Below are 21,590 nucleotides of genomic sequence, written 5' to 3' on the forward strand. Positions count from 1 at the left end.
GATTTATCTTTACCAGTACAATGACAAAAGTTATCATGAACATCTGGCCCCTTCACACATCCCTTCCTCTTTTGCAGTTCTTTTGCTTTTTTCTCTCCGTCTCCCAAGTGCTCACTCCTGTTCTCCCTTTCAGCAGCTGATTCCCTTCACTGACTCTCTTTACCGTTATTCCGTCTGATCGGCTCGACCGACCTACCAGCTGGCTAGTTTTGTCTGCCTCTTCTTCCTGGAGCACCGGGCGCTTCAGCGCGACCCTTGTGGTCGGCTCATTCTTTGTTCGTTTAGGGGAGCCCGTGTTCAGACTGGCTTATTGAGGAGTCACTTTGGGCCACTGATGAATCCACAGCCATCATTAACATGCAAATAGCTCCATTAAGAAACACAGAGTCGTGCAGTTTTATGTTGCAGCCTTTTTCCTTCTGGGATACTCAATCACTCACTCATTCATGCCGTAATGTTACTGTGCCATTATGTGCTGCCTTTTTCTTGGTTTTGTGCCTCAATTAGTGCGTTCATATGTTAAATAAACCATGTGACTGATGTCTGGCTACAATGCTCCACTCTGACACTAGTTTGTCATGACAGGAGCACAAACATCCGCGTCATTGGTGGTTATATCGCAGCAAACCTGAAAAAAATGTGGCATTTGGTAGCTTGCTAATACCAAGGTATGCTAACGTCAGCTCACCGGGTTAGCACCGAGTGCTAGCTTGAATATTTCGGTTTCTCAGAAAACAGATGACAGTACAACTCTTGTTTAACCTCTTCAGTGACGTCTGAGCTGGCGGCAGATTTTCTTGTGAATCGATTGACTGTAGTTGACCGCAGCGCTGACCACAGCTAGCATGCCGGGCTGCTCGCCGTGCTCGCTGAGCCTCGCCACTCAGCAGCTGTATGCAGCTGGGAACAGCCTTTCGTGGATGAATCAGGTCAAGGGACACAGCTGGCTGGAACGACTGTGGTAGTTAAACATGACATGCTTGTCAGAGATGTGAGGTTCTGTGAACGGGGGCAGCTAAGTCAGCGCCCCCCAGCACTCGTCAGCAGCGGCTTTATCTTGACGAGGAAAAAATGACAAATGATTGAAGGTTTAAACTCCTGCATTCTCTGAATAAACACAAATTATTCTGCGGGAAAACTGTCGCTAGTCTGAGCTTGCAGTCGGCTCGACTTGGGGAAGCTCAGTCCTGACTGATGAGTCAAACCACCGAGCAACCAATAAACAGGACATGGCATGAAATAACGAGTTCTGGGATGTGCTTCCTCCTCCTCCTCCTCCTCATGCTGTTTGGAGCATCAGCAGCGTCTACATATTGCCATCACCACCTCTAACAAGATTCTTCCATCCAAAGCTGGTTTTTGTGGCACAGCTCTTGACATGTGACATTTCTTCAGCAGCCCCTGAAGCCTCCATCTATCTCTCCATCTGTCCTGACTAATAAAGCCCGCACACTCACCCAATCAATCTGTCTAATTAGAGGTGAGATATTCCAATTTAGTGCCCTAATGTCAGGATGGTAATGACTCATTTAACTCACCGCCGACCAATCTTCTCCACTCCAGAGCCTGTCCACACAGTGCACAGCGGTTGAGTGTTTTTATATGTTTGTGTCATACAGGAGAGTTGTGTTGTCATGGTAACAACAACATCCCCCTCCCCACCTTCTCTCTTTCTCCATTGACAGACAGTAGCCAGCCATCCCTCGCCCAGCCCTCGCTGACCCTGCAGAGTTTCCCCTACGGAGGCTGTGAGTCAGTGGAGCTCTCCTACCAGAGTGGTGCGTACCCAGAGCCGCTGGCTGGTTAGTCAGCTAGTAGATTAGCTAGTTACTGGTTCTGTTATTAACTCCTTCATTGAGTGAGGTAGGTTGTGAGTCCTTCAGTATAATTCAGCCTCAGACCTGTAGACCTGTAAACAGTTTTGTGTTGCACATTACCCTATGAAATACCTCAAGCCACAGTCAGCAAATAGAAGGATAAACCACAAGTCAAAAAAAAAAAAAATTAAGAAAAAATAAATTGAAAAAATGTTAAAATGGAAAAAGGAAGCCTAACAAATATGATTACTCGTCAGCTTCAAAATTCATGAGCCTGGTATTTATGGATAAATGTATCACATTTTATGCCACAGAGTAGAACGTTAGCTGGTGATCCACAGACCTTATTTCAGGCATTTATTTGAAAAACCCATGAAAAAAAAAACCAGCCTCATGGACTTTGAGACGAGGGAACTAGAAACAACGCTAACTGATTTCCGTTTTTTCGGACTCGTTCTTGCAACTCTCTACGAAGTCGAACTGGACTTGCGAATGCGTGTCATGATTTCGAAGATTCCTTTACTGGCTCATCAACAACTGCTGTTAACGTTCTCTCTCTCAAACCCTGCAGGTCAATTCCAGGCAGGCCAGTTTCAGCCGGCTATCAGGGTTGCGGACCTCCTCCAACACATCACCCAGATGAAGTGTGGACAGGGCTACGGCTTCAAGGAGGAGTACGAGGTGTGAGAAAAATAAACACGCGCACACACAAGGCCTGTAATGAGAATGACAACATTACAAGGAGCTATCAGGAAGAAGGTCAGAGGTCTGCTGCATCCAGATAATAGACATAATAAAACTGCTCCTGATACCTCACCATGTGTCCTCACTACTGCACTGCAGCGCCACCGATCCCTGCCTGTAGCTGAGATGAGATAGCAACCCACTAAACCATCTTTCTTCATTTAGCACTCCGTCCTTCCTCCTTCCCTTTTGTCTCTGCTGAGAATGATTCCTAGAAAAAGACACGTGGAAGAGTCTTCATGCTTCTTCCTCTCGCTCTCAGAATGAATATTTTCTATTACAGATCCAGCACGCTTGTGGTAAATTTCCCCTCCGTGACGCTGTACTCTATGTTTTCATTTGCTTCCTGCCATTTTGGTTTAAACGCAGCCATACATGTCAGGGGTGTGTGTGGTGTGCGTGCGTGTTTGTGTGTGTGTGCATGCGTGCGCGTGTGTGTTAGAGAGGAGAGAGCGACAAAGCAGTGGAGTTTTATTCGCAGAGCTGGTAGCTTCCACCTGAGGGGGGACAGTCGACATTAGGGATGCACCCGGTTCCAGATATAATTCTGGATCAACTCAAATTATGACACAGTCGCCTCTGACAGGCGTTAAAGTCTGAGCACAGCTCACCGAAACAATCAGTACAACAGGAAAAACTGAGCAATGTTCATACCCCTTTGACTCTTTGTGCTGGCGTCATAATCCAAGCCCCGCCCACGGCACCGGCACCGCCGGTGGAGAGCTCAGCACCAGCAAAGAGCGTTCGACAAGAGAGAGATGTTCTGTCAGTCGGATTTCTTTCAACACCAATCAGTCAACAATTATATACCAAGTAAAGCTTCAAACTTGTAATTTGTAGTTGTGTGGGTGACATAAGGTACAAGATGGGGGCGTTTTGAGTACTTTACAAATATTTGTACTATTTAGCCCCCATATATAGACCTCCACTGAGTAAGGACTTCCAATTGTACAGTGTGTGTGCCTACAGGACTGCCACACACGCGCGCGCACACACACACACACGCACACACACACCATATGCTTTGGCCCGTCTGTGTGTGATGTGCCCACCAGCGTTGAAGCCCATTAACCCCAATAACTGTGACAGAAGCGGGGCTGTCAACATGTCACACCCCACTGGGCTCCCAGCTTTTACCTTTACATGGTGTCTCCTCCACCTCCGCTGAGCTCTCCATTCAACTATTGAACCTCGATTGACACGATGTCCCGCACAGTTTTTCATTGAATTATCTGGCAGAACCTTACGAGTTAACGACGACTGTTTCAGGCTCGGTTGTATTTAAGCGCTGATGACGCCTCGCCTGTGATTCTACCGGGATTGTCAACAGTTCTTAAAAAGTGACAAGGAGTTTGATCAAGACAGTGGAAGCCAGCCTACACTAAATGCAAATGAGCACACTCACACACACACACACACACATGCACGCACACACACACACACACACACGTGCGCACACACACACACACACATTCCCATATGCCACCATAAAAGAATCCATTTTCTGCTTCACTGAGCAATAAGTTTAGGTGTCTGTTTCCCTGTTACAGTGTGTGTGTGTGTGTGTGTGCGTGTGTGTGTGCGTGCGTGTGTGTGTGTGTGTGTGTGTTTGCGTGTGTGTATATAGGTCATATCTCTGTCTGAAAGTGAAAGCTGGTGTCTGGTCTTCTTAAGCCCTGCTGGACTAAATAAGCAGTTCACTCGTTCCTATAGGGAGTGTGTGTGTGTGTGTGTGTGTGCGTGTGTGTGTGTGTGTGTGTGTGTGTGTGTGTGTGGCTCATGTCTTAATTGTTGTGTTAAATGTTGAAATTGTCCATCTGGTGACATTTTAGTGTTGATATTGGATTACCCTCCCCACCCCCAAAGTTTTAAATGTGTTTATAGAATATACATTAAAATATAATATTAAAATCAGTTCGGAAGGGTTAAATCATGTATTTAATCAGTAATAATATTTTTATTATTTATTATTATTTTTTTTACCATTTTTGTATTTCATCGTTAGTTTATTCTTAAAATTCCCATTTATGTGAGCGAACTGTGGTGTCAAAATGTCCCTCTGGGATCAATCAAATTTGTTCTGTTCTATTTTAATCATGATGTTGGTTCGTATAGAAATTGTTAGTTTATATATAAAACTGCATAAATAAATATAATGTGAATAAAATAAATAAATTCCAGAGGAAAAAAAAAGGTTTCAGCAAGATGTTCAACAGTTGTGTCACAGCTCACATTGTCCATAAGTCAACCTTGGCTGCTTGGACGCGTCTCCTCTCTGGTGCTGATAACCTGCGGTACGATTGTGTTCACTAAAGCACATTGTCGCCCTGGTGTGTTCACATGACTCGTCACTCCGCCCGGCGTCACAGCAGGGAGGAAGGCCAGTCTGTCTCCTCGCCAACAAAACACTCTTTCAGCCCGAACCAACACAGCAATAAAACCAATTTGAGGGTTTTCCCTCTGCCAGTAAAGTTGAAAGGGCCTCACGTTCTCACCCCTGCCTGTTGGTCTGATAGTCAGCAAAGAATCCCCGATGTGTTTGAAATCTGGTGAGCAGTTACCAGGCCAGAGTGTAAAGTAAACTGGTTGGAATGGGCTGAATCTGGGGTTCCTGCCATGACGGGATTCCCAGATGTGAGGTCGGTGCTTCGTTCATGTGTTGGTCGGCAGGTCTGTCACATGGAACTTCGAGTTGGCTAATGAGTGCTGCTGCCTTTAATATCGTATGTAATGAGCGCGGGAAAAGAGGAAGGAAGTTGGTGTGTGCAGAGGAGAAGTGGACCTCATGGTGAAAACCTCCCCTCCTCCGCCGCACTCACCTGTGTACCTGCTGGGTTTCTAAACCTGAGTGAGTGCAAGGGGATCTGGACGAGGAGTTGCCTCTCTGAAGGGTAAAGAGTGTTTCCATGAGTGCTGATCCAAACCAGAGCTGATCAATTCCCCAGTCCGCTGCTGGGCCGTTGACCCGCTAGTTGATGTCAGTTAAGCTCAGTCCCACTACAGACGAGAGCCAGATGTTTGCAGCTGTTGGCAGGTTTTTAACCCAGTGGGAAAGTTGCTGTGGAGGCACCCGGACCCCTCAAATCCTCAGTGCAAGCACTTCTCACACACGTAGAATCACCAGTTCTGTGGAAGATAATTCAGTTTTCTATTTTGTGTTATCAAAAAAAAAAAAAATCAAGGATTTTACAAAAGTCGAAATATTTTGGACAAAAATATCAGGACATGACAAACCAGAGGAATTGAATGCAATTCGAGACATAAAGGAGGGGAACAAAGGACAATAACAAAGCAGACGAGTGAAAATATCTAAGTACAGGTTTGACAAACACCTGAGAAGGTTTAAGACCAGAAGAGCGCAAGGTTGTAGATGAATAAACACCAGAGAGCAAGCATCACTCACACGTCTGACTCACTTCCATGGACAAACATGCGCTAACATGCGCTAACATGAGCTAACATGTGCTAACATGAGCCAACAATACAAACCACCTGTGTTGTTACTTTTTTTTTTCAATTGTTTTAAAAGTTGAAGCACGGGTGACCCGTTTAATGTTCTAAAAAAAAAAAACAAAAACGGGGAGTTGCGTAACCTGTCAGCCATGACGCTCTCAGCACCCCACACATTAAAGAGCGTGAGCTGCAAACTGTTGATCAGCTGATTATCTTCTCATGAATATTCATGCAGCTGCTTCAACTGCTGCCAGCCCGTGTGTCAGTGAATACAAGCTCTGGGCATCAGGCCATGTGTACATGCATATATCTGTGTGTTCATACCTCAGTATCTATAACTATTTATATCTCTGTATGTGTGTGTGTGTGTGTGTGTGTGTTCAGGCCTTGGCGGAAGGCCAGACGGCGCCCTGGGAAACGGCCAAGAAGGATGAGAACCGCAACAAAAATCGCTATGGCAACATCATCGCTTGTGAGTACTGCAACAACATCGACTCGTCCTGCAGTAGTTTTTGCTGATGACGTGTGGTCTTAGTTTTGTTTTAGAATCATACTTTCGTCAGGTTTTTTTTTTTTAGTTTGGGATCCTCTGGTTTGGTTTGAATCGATAACTTAATATTTTTGTATCCCTGCAGCAACGTTATAAATGCTATTTTGTTATTCAATCAGATTCAAAACCAGTCTGAAGCTGCCCTTGGTTTATAGTTGCTCTTTACAAGGTTTTTTACATTATTATTATTATTATTATTAATAAAATGATATCAAGGTGTCAATTTGATGTTCAGGATTCATACGGTCAAGAAAAACCTTGGAAAGTCATGGAAATAGAAAATGGAAATTCCCAGTTCTGGAAAAACACATCAGTCCTTCTTCACGTTGTGGTTCAGTTTGGAACAACAGACAAATCTGGTCTGGTTCCGTTCACGACATGTTTATGTTGTATGAAGTCATGCAGCACAACGTTGAATTGAGTCCAACACGCGCTGGTAAAGTTTGTCACGGGTTTCTCTGTTAATTCCTACGATGGAGGATGGTGAAAATGTTCCTGACCAGCCTTTAGCCCTGGACGGTTAATGTATCTGAGATGTTTGGTCTAAAAATGGTCAACTACCAACAGCGAGTGTCATGTGACAAGTCGGCCTCCTGGGGATTTGTAGTTTTTATATTTGGATACCTCCTGATTTTAGTCATTTGTTTCCAAGTATTATCTAAATGTACTTTGTGGTGCAGCATTTGATGCCCAGCCTGAGGAGAGAGTCGACTCTCTACTGCACACACACACACACACACACACACACACACACACACACACACACACATACACACACACACACAAAGAATGACCTCATGCGGTTACATGATAGTATTGCCGTATGAGGCCAACGACGGCTTTGATAAGACCCGTCCTTTGTTCAGGGTGTAATCCTGAATTCTTTTTGGTGCAGAAGTTTACAGGAGGATTTTATTTCAAACCCGCTGGATGATCAAAGCCTGCAGCTCGTGTTTTATTCAGTTTATTGTCAAAAAGAAGCGTCACTTTGCAGCACAAGCTCCAGTAATGAAGTGCAGAGGGATGCAGGTAGCGAGTGTGTGTGGCCATTAGAGCTCAAATTATCTTGTGAATGGGGTTTTGTGTAATATGTCAAGTGCTGCTGTTGCGTGCACTAATGACTGCAGATGTGTGTGTGTGTGTGTGTGTGTGTGTGTGTGTGTGTGTGTGTGTGTTTGTGTGCGTGCTTGTTGCCTCCACAGACTTGAGTTAGCCATGCTAATGTCCAGGATGCTAACATCCAGGTTGGCCTGTATTATGTCATCCCTGCTGCTTTCTGGCTGGGAACCAAGGAAGCTGATTGGTCGAAGCGTGACTGTTGTACTGAGTAGTTTTGCCTGAAAATGTTTGTCAGTCTATTACTGTGAATGTGTACTGAGTACAGTGAGAAGCGTGTATCCAACTGAGCATATTTTTATTGTAATTGAGGAGTAACAATAATACAGTTGCAGTAAAATTACCATAAAGGGTCACTGAAGTACTTGCATAAGACTAAACATACTTCATTACCACTCACATGTGGCTTTATACTATTCCACCCACACTGTACATGACCAGCACGATGCAAATGACTGTCTGTGCTTCCATTTGTCCAGTCGGTGTGTGTTTGCACGTCTAATTAAAAAGGTTTAGATGTCAATGTAAAGACCCTGCAATAACCTGAAGGCTTTCAGATGAAACACTGCAGAGAAATAAAATAGCCTGTCAAGAACTTGATAGCCAACAGGAATTATGATAAATTTGCTATTAGTACAAATCCTTTAATTACAAGGGCCTGGTAATGGAAACTGTCCATCTTGCCTGCTGTGATTGTACAAAGGCTCATTTTCTTAAGAAAATGTTTTAAAAGGCCCCCAGTGAAAGGGTTTTTTTCGCTGTCTTGAGGCGAACAAGGGAACGTGGTGTGACAGGCGGACTGACTGGCTGCAGCCGAAACTTTCAATGCGGGGAGGTTTGTCTTTTTTATCAGTCAGGATGTTCGTTAAATCCCCCTTTGAGACGAGGAATTTTCCTCTTTGTTATGGAGCTTGAGTGTAACAATCACGGAGCAGATTGCCTCTCAATGGGATCCATTCCTGATCTATATTACATGTTTTAAAACCTTAATGACTCTGTTCCATACCAGTGGCCCCAGTCTAGACCTCCTCAGTGGTAATATTTTAATCCCTCTTCATGGTGGCGTAACCTCTTTTAGGAGCGGGAAAAAATGGGCTAATAAGTAAAGAAGCCCCACCTGGAGCCGTTCATCAGGAACCAGAGGAAATCTTGTCTTTGTATTCTTTGCAAACACAGAAATCTTGTGAATGAATTTGATCCAGCGAGGAAATGGACGCACACCTCAGCATGTGAAACGCTGCCTGCGTGCGGCCTCAAACTGACACAGTGACGGAATTTTTTATTTTACTTTTTTTTTTTTTTTTGGCTCACTCAGAAGTTAGCGTCTCCCAGGCTTCCCTGGACCCACAGCCACTGGGGTTTCACATCTCCAAGCTGGTTTTGATGGGATAACGTCTGATGTCCTCTGAAGTCATGTTTTTTTTGTTGTTGTTGTTTTTTTTTACTTTGCTCTTAAGTGCATCCAAATTCACAAGTGGAATGTTTACTGACATGTTTTATGCAGCAAAACATTCAGAAGTATCAAGCTAGTTTTCACAGAACTTATTTTGAGGCATTTAACCAAAATCAAATTCAAAAATTACTTTAAGACCAGGGAACGCAGTGAAGACTCCGTTTCATTGGAAGGGTTGAGGGGGAAAATTTAATTTTCTGGAAAAAAAGAAAGAAGAAGGGAAAAAAAACCTTTAAGGTTTTCCAGTGAGCAAGCAGACAGCGGCGACCACAAAGAACCGTCAGAAAAGGTTGATCAGGAATGTGCACTGCAGAGGTTAAGAGTCGCATCCAGGCAGCGACGGAACCTCCAACCCCAACAAATCCTCACTGAGCGCGTGACAATGAGGCTCCCGCTCCGGAGCCATAAAAATCCCCTCCGAGTCAGACACCGCTCTGTCCTTGTTGAGGACATTTGACTTTTGGGTGACTTCTGTGTCCCTCTCTTCTCTCTTTCTCCTCTTTTTCCTGACACGCTAACTCTTTTCACCACCTCCCTCTCACCCTCGCTGGCTCAGTCTGCAATGGGCTGATTTGAATTGAAGTGTTAACACGCTCTTCCTCCGGCCATCTGCCAAACACAAACGGTTGATGCCATGTTTGAAATCCCTTCAGCACACTGAATAAATGTTAATCTACCAACCTCCTGTCCTCCCAGCTCTTCCCCTCCTCCTCCTCCGTCTCCACGCTCCCAACCCTCCCTTCATCCCGTTTTCTTTCTTGCCTCACTGCACTTTCTCCTCTTTTACTTTCCCTTCTTTTCTCGCCTCTTGTTCATCTCCGTTTCACTGATGTGCTTATTTTCCCACAGATTCTTATCATCTTCATCCTTCTTTGTCCCTCTCTTTTTTCCTCATATTGTGTCACATCTCTTCACCTCAACTGACCACTCCTTAAAAACATGACTTCTTTTCCCTCTCCTCTCCTCTCCTCTCCTCTCCTCTCTATCCATCCTATACGATTACCTCTGACAGTTTATGGTTGGAGGGTAAAGTGCAGGACTGTTTCCTCATTACAGGCATCAGTCTGGTTTTATATCTACCTCCGCCTCCCTTCTTCCCCCCTCCTTCAGTTTATAGAACAACCTTCCCATATGGTCATTTATAATTCAACAGAAGCGTGCCTTCAAAATAAACAGATTTATTGGCAGCATTTACATATCGGCAGGGAAGGGAGGGTGCATGTGCTAGTGTGTAAGCGAGTGTGGTGGGGGGTCTCACAGGGAAAATACAGGCTGTGTGTGCTCTGTGTGTGTTGGTGAATGGCCACATGCTTCTACGCAGTATTATTTTCCTGTCTTTTTATGTTATTTGATCATTTTACTTGTGTAAAGTGGAGTATCAGTGTTTATCGAAGTTAACAGTAAGTAACGTAGGTAACTTCAAGGTCCGTCTGGGCAGAAGCGATACATTTCCGTCCAAACTGTTCGTGAAAAACTCGTTGCACAAATACCAGTTTTCTAAAGCAAAACCTCGCCTCAAAACCAAAAAACATTACGGGATCAGACTCCGTTGGTCAAATGACATTCATTACACGCTACTTCAAAAAAATAGAAAACACAATATTTTGTCGCCTGGGATTGTTGCAAGAATCTCAATGCTTTGATTTTGACGTTAGCTCTTCTGAGGACAGTGTCCAGCAGTTGGCGGTGTGAGCGACGGCAGCCAAGCCGCTGTGGTTAACCGTCATTCATTTCACGTGGCAGTTGTTTATTTGATAAGAAGCCTTCCTGTTGTGCCTGCGTCCAGAGAAGAGGCCGACAGCCTGCCGTGGGTTGATGGTTCAGATGAGAGTGGATGGAAAAGAAGCTTATTTATCAAAGAGTTGACAAGTTCTTTTCTCTGATTCCATATTATCTTTACAATTACTCAGCCAAGCTGGCTTGATTGTGTCGCTGTACACAAAATCCATAAACACCGTCTCTGCTGCCCCTCGATCACCTCTGGGGCATCATGAGGTGGAGGAAGAGAGGCTGGACAGTACCTCCAGGGTCAGGGGTTTGATCCTCATGTCCTGTGGTGTGGAAGTGGAGCTTGAGCAAGACCCCCCTTCCTGGGGAGGCCTGCCTCACACTTTGAAGACTTGTGGCCCGATACTTTCAATCACCATCGACTTGCTTAAGAATCTCCCATTTTTCCATCACAGAGATACGACATGTCGGCTCATCCATCCACGCCAACTTCCTGCCAATTTGGGTTTATGTGCCATCTCTCCGTCACCCCCGTCATAATTACTACCGGTGCTGCAGGGCTCCTGTCACCTCAGTGTAAATACTGTATAGCCATTTCACTTGCATTAGCGACTGATCCTGGCAGTTCACAACAATCTGGTGTGGGTGAGAAAGCAAGAAGGTGAACTCAGCGTGTGCTTGTTTGTGTGTTAAGTAAAGAGAGATAGAAGGCAAAGCAAGCATCTGTGTGTGTGTGTGTGTGTGTGTGTGTGTGTGTGTGTGTGTGTGTGTGGCAGCTGTACATAGTTCCACTTGCCGCCTCCTCTCTTATCCTCTCTGGCTCAGATTCTCAACACGTCTGCAGAGCTGCTCTGAAGTCTGAACACCAACAACTCTTCTGAAGTGTTTGTCCAAAGAACCACAACAAATATTAGCATCCCCCAAGCTGTCTCACACACACACACACACACACACACACACACACACACACACACACACACACACACACACACACACACACACATACAAATACATAAACACCGCATAAGCACATTATCGCATACAAATAAACTATGTAAGAAACTCTTATACCTAAAAAATCTACGTGCGCATTACAGATACTCCATCTGCTCTTGTGCACCTTTTAGGCTGTGCATGAACATTCACTCTGTATCTGGAAGTGTTTTGTTTTGTTTTTTTTAAATCAGGAAAAAAGCATTTAAATGCACACAGAACACCAGGAAGGGTTTGCTTAGCTTCTTGCTTCTGAGGAAGGATTCAGTGTTATCAGATCTCACCAGGTGGAAATGGATTCTATAAATGACCACATTCCTCAGGAACAAGAAGTCCGGCCTGCTGAAAGTTGCCGTAGCTGCCCCCCCCAGCACACACCCGCACACACACACACACACACACACACACACACACACACACACACACACACACACACACACACACACACAAAAGCGACAAACTAAAGTCCTTCCATCATCAACACAAGTTTTGATTCTGCTGTTCAAATTACAGCACTTTTGCTGCCGTACTCTGGTGTCCGTCGCTGCAGACATAAACACACAATCACACACACAAAACTTCTCATCTCACGACACACAAGGCTCTTTAGATGAATTTGGACGGAGCCAGTAGTTCCCCAGGTGCCAGCCATTCGGCAACACTGGTGATGAAAAACATGAACTGAAAAGAAGTCAAAAAATTTCACTGTCACAATAAAAATTACTCTGCCATTTAGTTCTTCTCGCCCTAAAACTGCCCAAGTTATCGTGTCCCAGTATTCAAACAGAGCAAAATGTCACCAACTGCTTTAAAAACTCAAAGTCCCAATGATCTCATATCCTCTTCTTCTCCATTTTAAAATAAACATGTTTGTGGTTTTTTTCGCCTCAACAAACGGGAAGATTAGCACAGAAAGACTGATGACGCTCTCACACCCCCATCGCTCGAAGATGAAGTGATTCGCGTTACGGTTCTCAGCGGGACGGAGCCACACAAATAATGGCGATAATGAGCTGTGGTATTATTGATAGTGCGGACGGTGATTGCCGTTAATCATTGTTCCTCTTCAGAAGCACTTCAGGATGACAAAGAAAGGAGAATAACGATACATGCAGAATATGATGCTGATTTTTAACAGCGATGTCCCACAGTGCTGATAAAGCAATCATTAAAACATTTATTGTTCTCTTCATTAGATGATTTAAGATGAGGGGTGGTTGTATTTCATCTTTTCAAAACTTTAGGGGGTTGACAATTTGATATTGGTTGATAGCTGGTGATGATGAGCAATGATTGTTAACAACGTGTGATCATTGGTTGTTGATTAATGAATCAGAAATGATGAGATGCACCGCTGTCGAGGTGGAGGGATTGGCCTCCCCCCGGACCAGAACTCTTTCAAACCACCTGAAGACCTGCATGAGGCAGCTGAGCGGATCACCAGTCTGACGGGGTGATGATGTCGGAGCAAGATGTGCTCCGCTAAAATTCCTCCAACCTAAAAACACCCGTCGATTTGTTCCAACCTCAGAATAAGAGGTCATGTGAGTTTACCCCCGTCACAAATCAAAGCTGAAAAATATCTGCGTGTGTTGTGACGCGTTACTGTTCCAGTCGGGGGCAAAGCTGAGAGCCGTTATCTCAAGATCCCATGTTCACTACAGGTTTATCTCAGGTTACGGCACCCAGTGTCACGTAACAGCATCTCAAAAAGGAAAGTGGTTCGCTCGTTATCTCGAGAAAGCAAAAGGTATTTGTTCGTCCAGACAAGTTTTGTTTTCATTGGATAGCATCAGCAAGATCAGCTCAACTGCTCTTCATGAGAAAAGCAAGCACAGTTACCTGTAACTGGAACCTCGCCATGATGTTTCATTGGTTTCCACTCTCCAGATGCGACTTTTGTGGCCTTCTGCTGCTCTGGTAAGGGAGCTTCTCTCAACAGAATTGGCGAGTGTGATGGAAAGAGAGAGAGGGTACGTGTGAAAAAGAGATTTACCTGTCCGTCCAGTCAATGTCATAAATTTGAAGATACTGTCGGGTGTCTTGTCAAACCTGTGTGAGAGCGCGAGATGATTTATGAGTGTGAGAGCAGTGGGTGGAGGCCGTAATGACAGAGGTGTCCGTGGGTCGTCCCCGGGGAGTAACGCGTGAGAGCGTGTTATAAAACTGACTTAACACGATTTGATGGAGGACGCAGTGATGTACGGAGCATGTCTGTCGTCACGTGATGGCTGAGTGGCACTGTGTGTATACTTTGTGGTGTAATGAGATCGCCAGAGTTTTTTTGTTTTTTTTGTTTTCAAATTGCGGTAGTTGAAGTACACAGACAACAGAAGACAACAACACTGAGGACATGTAGGGCCAAACCTCCTGCCTTCAAACGGAAGCCAAATATTCAAATCATTTATGTGCATCACTTTTACGGACTAAAAGTCATTGAACTCATTGGGCCGGATTCACAAAACAGCTTGAAACTGTATGAGGTCCCAAAAAAGCACTTTTACTGGGTGTAATTTGACAGTAGCCAGTCGCCCCGTTAGCCTCTCAGCTAGCCCTGCAGCTGCTCAGGGGTTGCAAGCAGCTCTGGCTTCACTCCCCACTGGAGTGATTTCAAAAAATGCATCAGTCATTTAGACTACAAAAATTAATAGAATAAAACTGAAGTTCCCCTTTAAGTTAGTGTCCAGCATTGGAGCAGTTGATGTATTATGGTGATTGAAATAGAGCCGTTTGTTGGAACGAGTTAGCAGATGCCCTAGCGCTTAAAGGGTTGATAACCATAGCAACACTGAAGATGCTTTTTTGTGGTTTCTCCTCTGCAAAATAGATTTTGTATGTGTTTCCAAGTCTTTGGCCTTAGTGGGAGCCACTATAAGGTGTAAAAATGATACACACACACACACACACACACACAAACCATTCTCTCCTCGTCGTTCATCTTTCTTTTCTTTCACTCCTCATAGCCTTCAAACAGCTGGAAACAAAATCTCAAGCTGTTTGTGCGTGTGCGTGTGCGCGTGTGTTTTAACAACATTCTGAGTTGTTTGACACATCAGCTGGAGGGAGCTCTGGTCTTAATAGGCTATTACACACTGTAATACCCTCCAAAACACACACATACACACACACACACACACACACACACACACACACACACACACACTCACTCCTGCATGCAGATATGCAAACACACTGATATTCATACATATGGAACACACGCATCTCTTTCAAGACTTCACACACCCCTGGTTTCATAGCACATGGTAAGCATGTTTCAGAACATACAAGCTAATGCAGGGAAGCGCCGAACCACAGACTCACACTCGCTCAATCGCGCCGCGCTATTAAATTCCCTAATGCCTTGAGCCAGGCTGACAGAGGAGTGTACGCTGTGAGTGAGCTGAGCTCCGCAGGGAGTTAACTGATTAAGTATATCTGTGACAGACACAATCCCTGCTTAGTGGCTACTGAAAGGATGAGAGGGAAGGAGAGGTTAGAAGAGTAAAACATCTTGTTCAGCACTTTCAGCGTGCTACTCTGAGCCTTCTCCCCCCCTTTTAAAATGCCAACGCAGTAAGACGCAGGAGTGCATCTTTAAACTTGTGCAGTTTGAGCTGCAACTACCCAGTCAGGTGTTATGTCAGTATTTGTTCAGCAAGAAGTGACGGTGGCGTGTACTGTCGTAAGTATCCTACGTCACCACGGCAGCAGATGTAAGAGTCTACATGATCGGAGCTGATGCCTCCAAACTCCAAAGAACACGTTTCTGGTAAATTCAGCTGCTCCTGAGAATCTCTCTGAAGGAGAAACACAAAAGTCTGTTTTCTGGGTCTCTCCTGGACCCCTTCAGGTAACAAGTTCTCCACACCAAAACTTTCACAGCCTCCTCCTGGGTAATGACAAGACTTGGTAGAGAATAAGAAAAATCTAAGACATATAGGAGGGGGGAGGGGGGGGGGGGGCAGCCAGGTTATGGGAGAGGAGGACTCAGCAGAGGAGTGGAGCTCATTAATGAGTAATGACTCTTCTCCCCTGAATACTACAGAGTGTGATGACTTTGTTGTTGCTGCAGCTCTGCAGACACCGACAGCAGACCCACACTGACAGGGTACTCAGATCCAGGTCCAGACGTAGAGCCCGAACCGCACTGATCCCTCACAGGATGCAAACCACACAATAAACCAGACAGAACATTCAGCAGTGCTACAGAGGTACTGGGTTGGTCCTGGGATCTCTCTCTCTCTCTCTCTCTCTCTCTCTCTCTCTCTGTGTCTCATAGCAACGTTTTATCACATAACGTCGATCTGACAAGCTGGAGTACCTTTAGCCGACATTGAGCCGATACCTGCCTCAGACCTGAGAACAGTCCGTTTTGTTAATCTGTCCTCTCGGAGGGACAGAGACTGTGAATATCTGTGACGGCGGCTCACATGAGTTAAAGATCCACAACGTCAGAGCTGATTCAGAGAAAGGATTTCCAGCTCCTGTGTGACACACTTACACAATATTAAAAGGTTAGAAAAAACATCTCAAGCAGGCAGGAAAAAAACCCTTTTTTGTGATATTCGGATGCTTTTTGGGAAGTTTTCCATTTCCATAAACCTCTAATGTGAAACTTCAAGACATGCATCAAAATAGTGGATGGAAACTCAACACCTGACTTCCTCACAGGTGCTCTTGGAGTTATCATTTTTGGATGCTATACGGAGTTCGTCCCTGCTGAGGGCTGAGAGGCTAAGATTTGTCTGACGACTAGACGTGTGGAACACCTGCGCGAGGGATAGGAAGCGCCATTATTTGGCTCGCTCTTAGCCTGTTAGCTAGTTTGTTTGTCTTTTTTTGCTTGGTCGCTTTTTTTCAGCACACTCAAGGCCAGTACCAAGGAATAAATGAAGAGGAGGAGGGTTGCAAACCCATCAAAGACTTCCATAATGAATGAGTGGACTTCCAGTGAATGCAGACTCCAGACGTATGTATGGGGAAATGATGCATGACTCCTGGAATATTTTAATGGTGCTTCAAGGCTGATTTTTTTTATAACTAATTCAGTGTGACCTCAAATATTTTGGTGTGAATCCAGGAGAGCACCAGGAGTTTCTAACTTGACTTCCACTGGTCAAGGATGGACTGTTAAAGTCAGATCTGAAGTGAGGAGTCAGGGTCAAACATGCACATGCATAATTTATGTTTATTGATCTTAATCTGGAACGATACGTCAATCCCACTGAGAAGGAATTCGGCAACTGTAGATTGTCACGACCCGGCTCACAGATCGTGACATCGAAGGAGGGAAACGCGGAGTCAACGTCACACACAACTAATAATTTATTATTAATAACGCAAAATCAACACAAGGCAAACCATAACGTACAGTGGAGTGTGGTTATCAGTAGTGTCAGTGGTGAGTGCGAGTGTGTGCATGAGTGCACAGGGGGTGTATGTGTGTGCGGTGAGATGGATGCAGAGAACTAAACAAGACATAACTGAAGAAACACAACCATCGCTCCGACGTGGGCCAGGAGGAGTGAGCGAGAGCCCGTCGGCCAGGTTGGCCGCCTGCTTTATAGCTGGGAGACGCCCGGGCCCAGGTGCTCCCAATTAGTCAGCAGCTCCGCCCTGTAAAGCTCCAAACTGGGAAGGGAAGGAAGTCACAAATGATGCCACGCCCCCATGCCCATGACCATGGGGACGGGACATAGATCAATAGAGCTAAGCTTTGGTGTCGCGTTGGTTCATGTCGCTTTACTCTGAAGTGAAGGGCGTAACTCCAGAAGTGACTTGGAATTTATAGTAACTGAGGTTCACTGTAAAGATACATTTCTAATCGAAACCCTTATAACACTAAAAAGTTGTATTCTTAAAATATAAGGATTTACACTGCATATGCTTTTTTTTTTCAACCAAAATCTGGCTATGTAAACACATTTTTCTCCCCACAACTTGATGAATACACACACACACACACACACACACACACACACACACACACACACACACAGTCAGCCTCTTCAAACCTATGGCCTGTATCCAGAGCTGCAGTAGTTTCAAGCCAGCACCTCCTGCCAGCTCATCCCAATTAGAAGCTCCCCTCCCTGGGTAGAGAGGGGTAGAGAGGGCCCCCTCCTTCCCTCCAGCTTCACATCGGTCGCTCTGGTGTTATGACAGCCTCTGACACTAGCCCTGTGTAATTACTGCTGTCTGAAGGAGCAAGGCAGCATGGGGTAATAGAGTGGGAGAGGAGGATGAAAAAGGTAAATGAAGGAAGACAGGGGAGGGAGTGGATGATGGATCGAATCAGCCAAGCAGAGGAGGAAAAGGGAATTGAGGAGACCGCAGATATGATGGGGTTGGAGAAGAAAAGGCTGTCTGGAAAGGAGGAAGAGCAGGAAGCTGAAACCCCCCCTCCCCGGTTTTGTTGGGGGGCAGCTTGGTTTTAGGGCTGGGATTCACTCATGATGGCTCAGGTTCAGGTAGGAAAATGGCCCTGGTAGAAGCTGTGCAGATCTTAAGATGATCATGAAGGAGGTGAGTTACTGCCTCTGTCCTGCTGGAGGCTAAAACCAGAGCTCTCCCCAGCCCTGCTCTGCTGCATGCTGACCTGTGGCCCAGAGACCTGGATCGTTGAAGGGTTTACATAGTGAAACACCCTCTCATGAACAGGAAGTGTTCAAGTTTTATCTGAAAACTTGAAGTGACTTTACTTTTTAACTATATTTTGCCTCTCAGGCACTCACAAGAAGGCACTTTAAGCTCAGAAAGGTCTGTTTTTTCCCCTCCTGCATCAATTCTTTGTGACTCCAGAATGCAGACGGAGCCAGTCGCGTATACTTAGCTTGAAGCTAACGTCGCCTCTCAGCCACAGCAACAAAGCAAGAGAACAACAGGAATAAAGAAGACGGAGATTATGACTCACTGGAGACGTTTTAAACAGCAGTTGCGTGCCGTCGTTGCTGTAACTGTTGTAAGTGATGAGTCTGCATTAGCTTTGAGCTAAATATACATGGCTGGCTCCTCCTGCATCCACGAGTCACAGAGAGGTGATGCGGGGGGAGTTTTTGTTTGAGCTAAAGGCTGAATTCTTGGTTCCTCCACAGTCATCATGGTTCTGGGTCAGATATTCACACTAGCGTGAGTAACTAGCTGTTACCATCATGAGAGCAATCAACTCAACCGTCCCAAAAATCTAGAGTGCTCCCATATTGTAACCATGACGGTAAATGCATCACCCCAGCCCAGAGAGCTGCCAGGGACACTCAGGATCATCCAGTCAGTTTTTCCCACTTTGCAAAGACAAGTGCTGCATTATGAAAGTCTTCACAGGAGAAAGACTAGTAATGCAATCTTTATGATATCTGAGCACAGAAGAGGTACAGTAGCCTACTTTTCATCAAGTTCTGTCTGTCTTGGGGAATTTAAGTGGATGCACGCTCACACACACCAGTTGTCAGCATGAGGTGACAGGACAGGATGTCATTAAGATGAAGACTGCATTAGGAAGGTTTCCTCAGGTAGCTGAAGACTTTCATAGCGCAGAGAACTGAAAGAATAGCCAAGTGTTTCCTTCCGCCGCTATATTTACCATCAAAGAGCTCACTGCACGTGAGAGGCAGTCCCTGAAACATGGACGACGGCTAGTTTGACTGCAGCAGTTTGGAGACGTGGACACAAGGAGGACGACATTTTATAACTTCCATGGAGTGATGCATCGTGTTTGTAGACACAAGTCACATAAAACTGTGATGGGGGACAAAAGCGAAGCTCGCTTCCTATTAGGCACATAAACGTATATTTAGGGTATAAGTGGCTTTTGCAGAAGGTGTATTAATAACTTTGAGGGCAGGTACAATACAGCTTTGTCACGCTTTCTCTTTCCTCCTCCATTTTTTTCCGGCTCACTGTGTGAAGATGGTCTTCAAATGAGTTTTTCATGAAACCAATCCTCATTCACTACTGGTGAAAAAACAATGGATGCACTTACAGGGACACGTTTTTACACGGAAGTAAAGGCTTTCATCTTCCTCTGACATTTTACCTTTTTCATATTTTTATATCTATGAAAATAAATAAATAGATACAGTATATATATATGTGTGTGTGTGTGTGTGTGTGTGTGTGTGTGTGTGTATAAAATCACAAAAATATTGTTGGGCTCTTGAAAGATCAGTGTAAATGTTGGAACATGCTGGCGGTGGCGGCACCCTAAAAACAAACCGCCGGCGGGGAAAGAGTTAACGGGTGGCGATCATTATATTTTGCTAGAGCCTCAGAGACAGGCAGATGGAACTGAACACATTAACACGGAGAAAAAAAAAAAGGAAAAAAGTAGAGATGCCCTAATAACTCTAAATCACCCGGAACAAAATAATTGCCGTTGAAAGAGAAGGTCGATTTTGCCAACATGCGTCACTGAGCGATGCGTGTGATGTCAGCGGTTCATGATTACTATCAAGTCCAAGATGTGCGGCCGCGCTTTAAAAATGGAATCATTTCGTGGTCTTGACGAGCGCAGGGGATGTTCAGTTAAGGTCCAGAGAAATGCGGCGCTGTGCTGACGTGGTTCCGGCCCCGGAGCTGCTCCTGTGTTCATTTCCCATGACCTTCCTCCTGGTGGATGAAGGTTAATCATCACCTGACTTCCTCTCGTCCTCCCTGCAGACATCAGCCACCGATCCTGTGAGGGGCTTCGCCACTTAAAAGCGAACAACTGCTGAGGTGACAGATGCTTTTGTTGGCAGGACGTCTTGTGCTAACTAACTCTGTTTGCTCGACCAATACATCATATTGCGTCAACAATAAAATAAATCACTTTTCGCTTGGCAAAGGATGTGGAGCCGAAAACCCTTTTGGAAAGAGCAAATAGGAAAGCATTAATGAGCCGTGTGGGCGGCGGCGGCCTCCACCAGTGAGTGTCCTGTTCTGTAGCTCTGTGTCTCACAGAGATGTTTAGGTGGCACCGCTTTTTAAATGTGACTCTGACGAGGGCAGATGTGTCACATTCAGTGCAGCAGTTTCTCAACGAACACATCGATTATCTATATCTTATATTCAGAGGTGCAACCATAAAATCTACTTCTTCCTTCCTTCCAGTCTAAAAAGTTTTGCTGCTTGAACAAACACAACTTGAAGACTCTCTGCACGTCCCTGCTAAGCTCATATTTGATGCGTTTGGCCAGATTTAACAGGCTATTGCATTCCTCACTCGTGTCAGAACAACATTCGCCGGATGTAATTCTCTTTTTACCCGGGTTTTACTTGTAGCCATTTCTTGAATCAGGCGGGGTTATGGCAGCAACTGTGACCGATGACCTTCCTCATGCAGCTCAAAGGCGCCCTGGAGATATGAATCTCGACTAAATGGAACTCTCACCTGCGGGTTGTGACCCAGAGCTTTGATTCAGGAGAGAGGAGCTGGAACTTGGATGCAGCCGGTCAAAACTACCGCTCGCTACTTTTATCTCGCCACAAATGTGACGCCTCTGTGCTGCACAGCCGGCGTGGCAAAGGGACCATTAGAGCTGAGGTGGGATTCGCTTTGATAAAATCATGGTGTAAATGATTTGTTTGAACCTTTAATACTCTGTGTTGTGAGTGATTTAAAATATTAAGCAAGCATCAAGTGAGTGTTTGTTGTTTCTGTCTGAAATAATGAGCTGAATGAATGTGCGGCTCCAAACGGTGTTGACTCCTCAGTGGCCGGTGGGCTGCAGAGGGAACGTTCTTTAAAGAACAATTGAAA

General features: G+C 45.1%; 1 protein-coding gene across 4 annotated transcripts in view; it reads left to right on the top strand.

The window, feature by feature from the left end:
- The window catches only part of ptprt (protein tyrosine phosphatase receptor type T), a 361,408-nt gene that overhangs the window by 308,876 nt on the left and 30,942 nt on the right, over window positions 1-21,590 (top strand). For all 4 annotated transcript variants that reach the window (XM_086200288.1, XM_086200289.1, XM_086200290.1 and 1 more), the window contains 3 exons: window positions 1,686-1,778; window positions 2,389-2,498; window positions 6,399-6,486. In XM_086200288.1, the coding sequence (XP_086056414.1) occupies window positions 1,686-1,778; window positions 2,389-2,498; window positions 6,399-6,486 (291 nt within the window). The remainder of the gene's footprint in view (window positions 1-1,685; window positions 1,779-2,388; window positions 2,499-6,398; window positions 6,487-21,590) is intronic.

Source organism: Aulostomus chinensis, chromosome 3 (genome assembly GCF_037954235.1).
Source record: "Aulostomus chinensis isolate RoL2024-O1b breed Wild chromosome 3, RoL_Achi_v1.0, whole genome shotgun sequence".
Taxonomy (NCBI): Eukaryota; Metazoa; Chordata; class Actinopteri; order Syngnathiformes; family Aulostomidae; genus Aulostomus; species Aulostomus chinensis.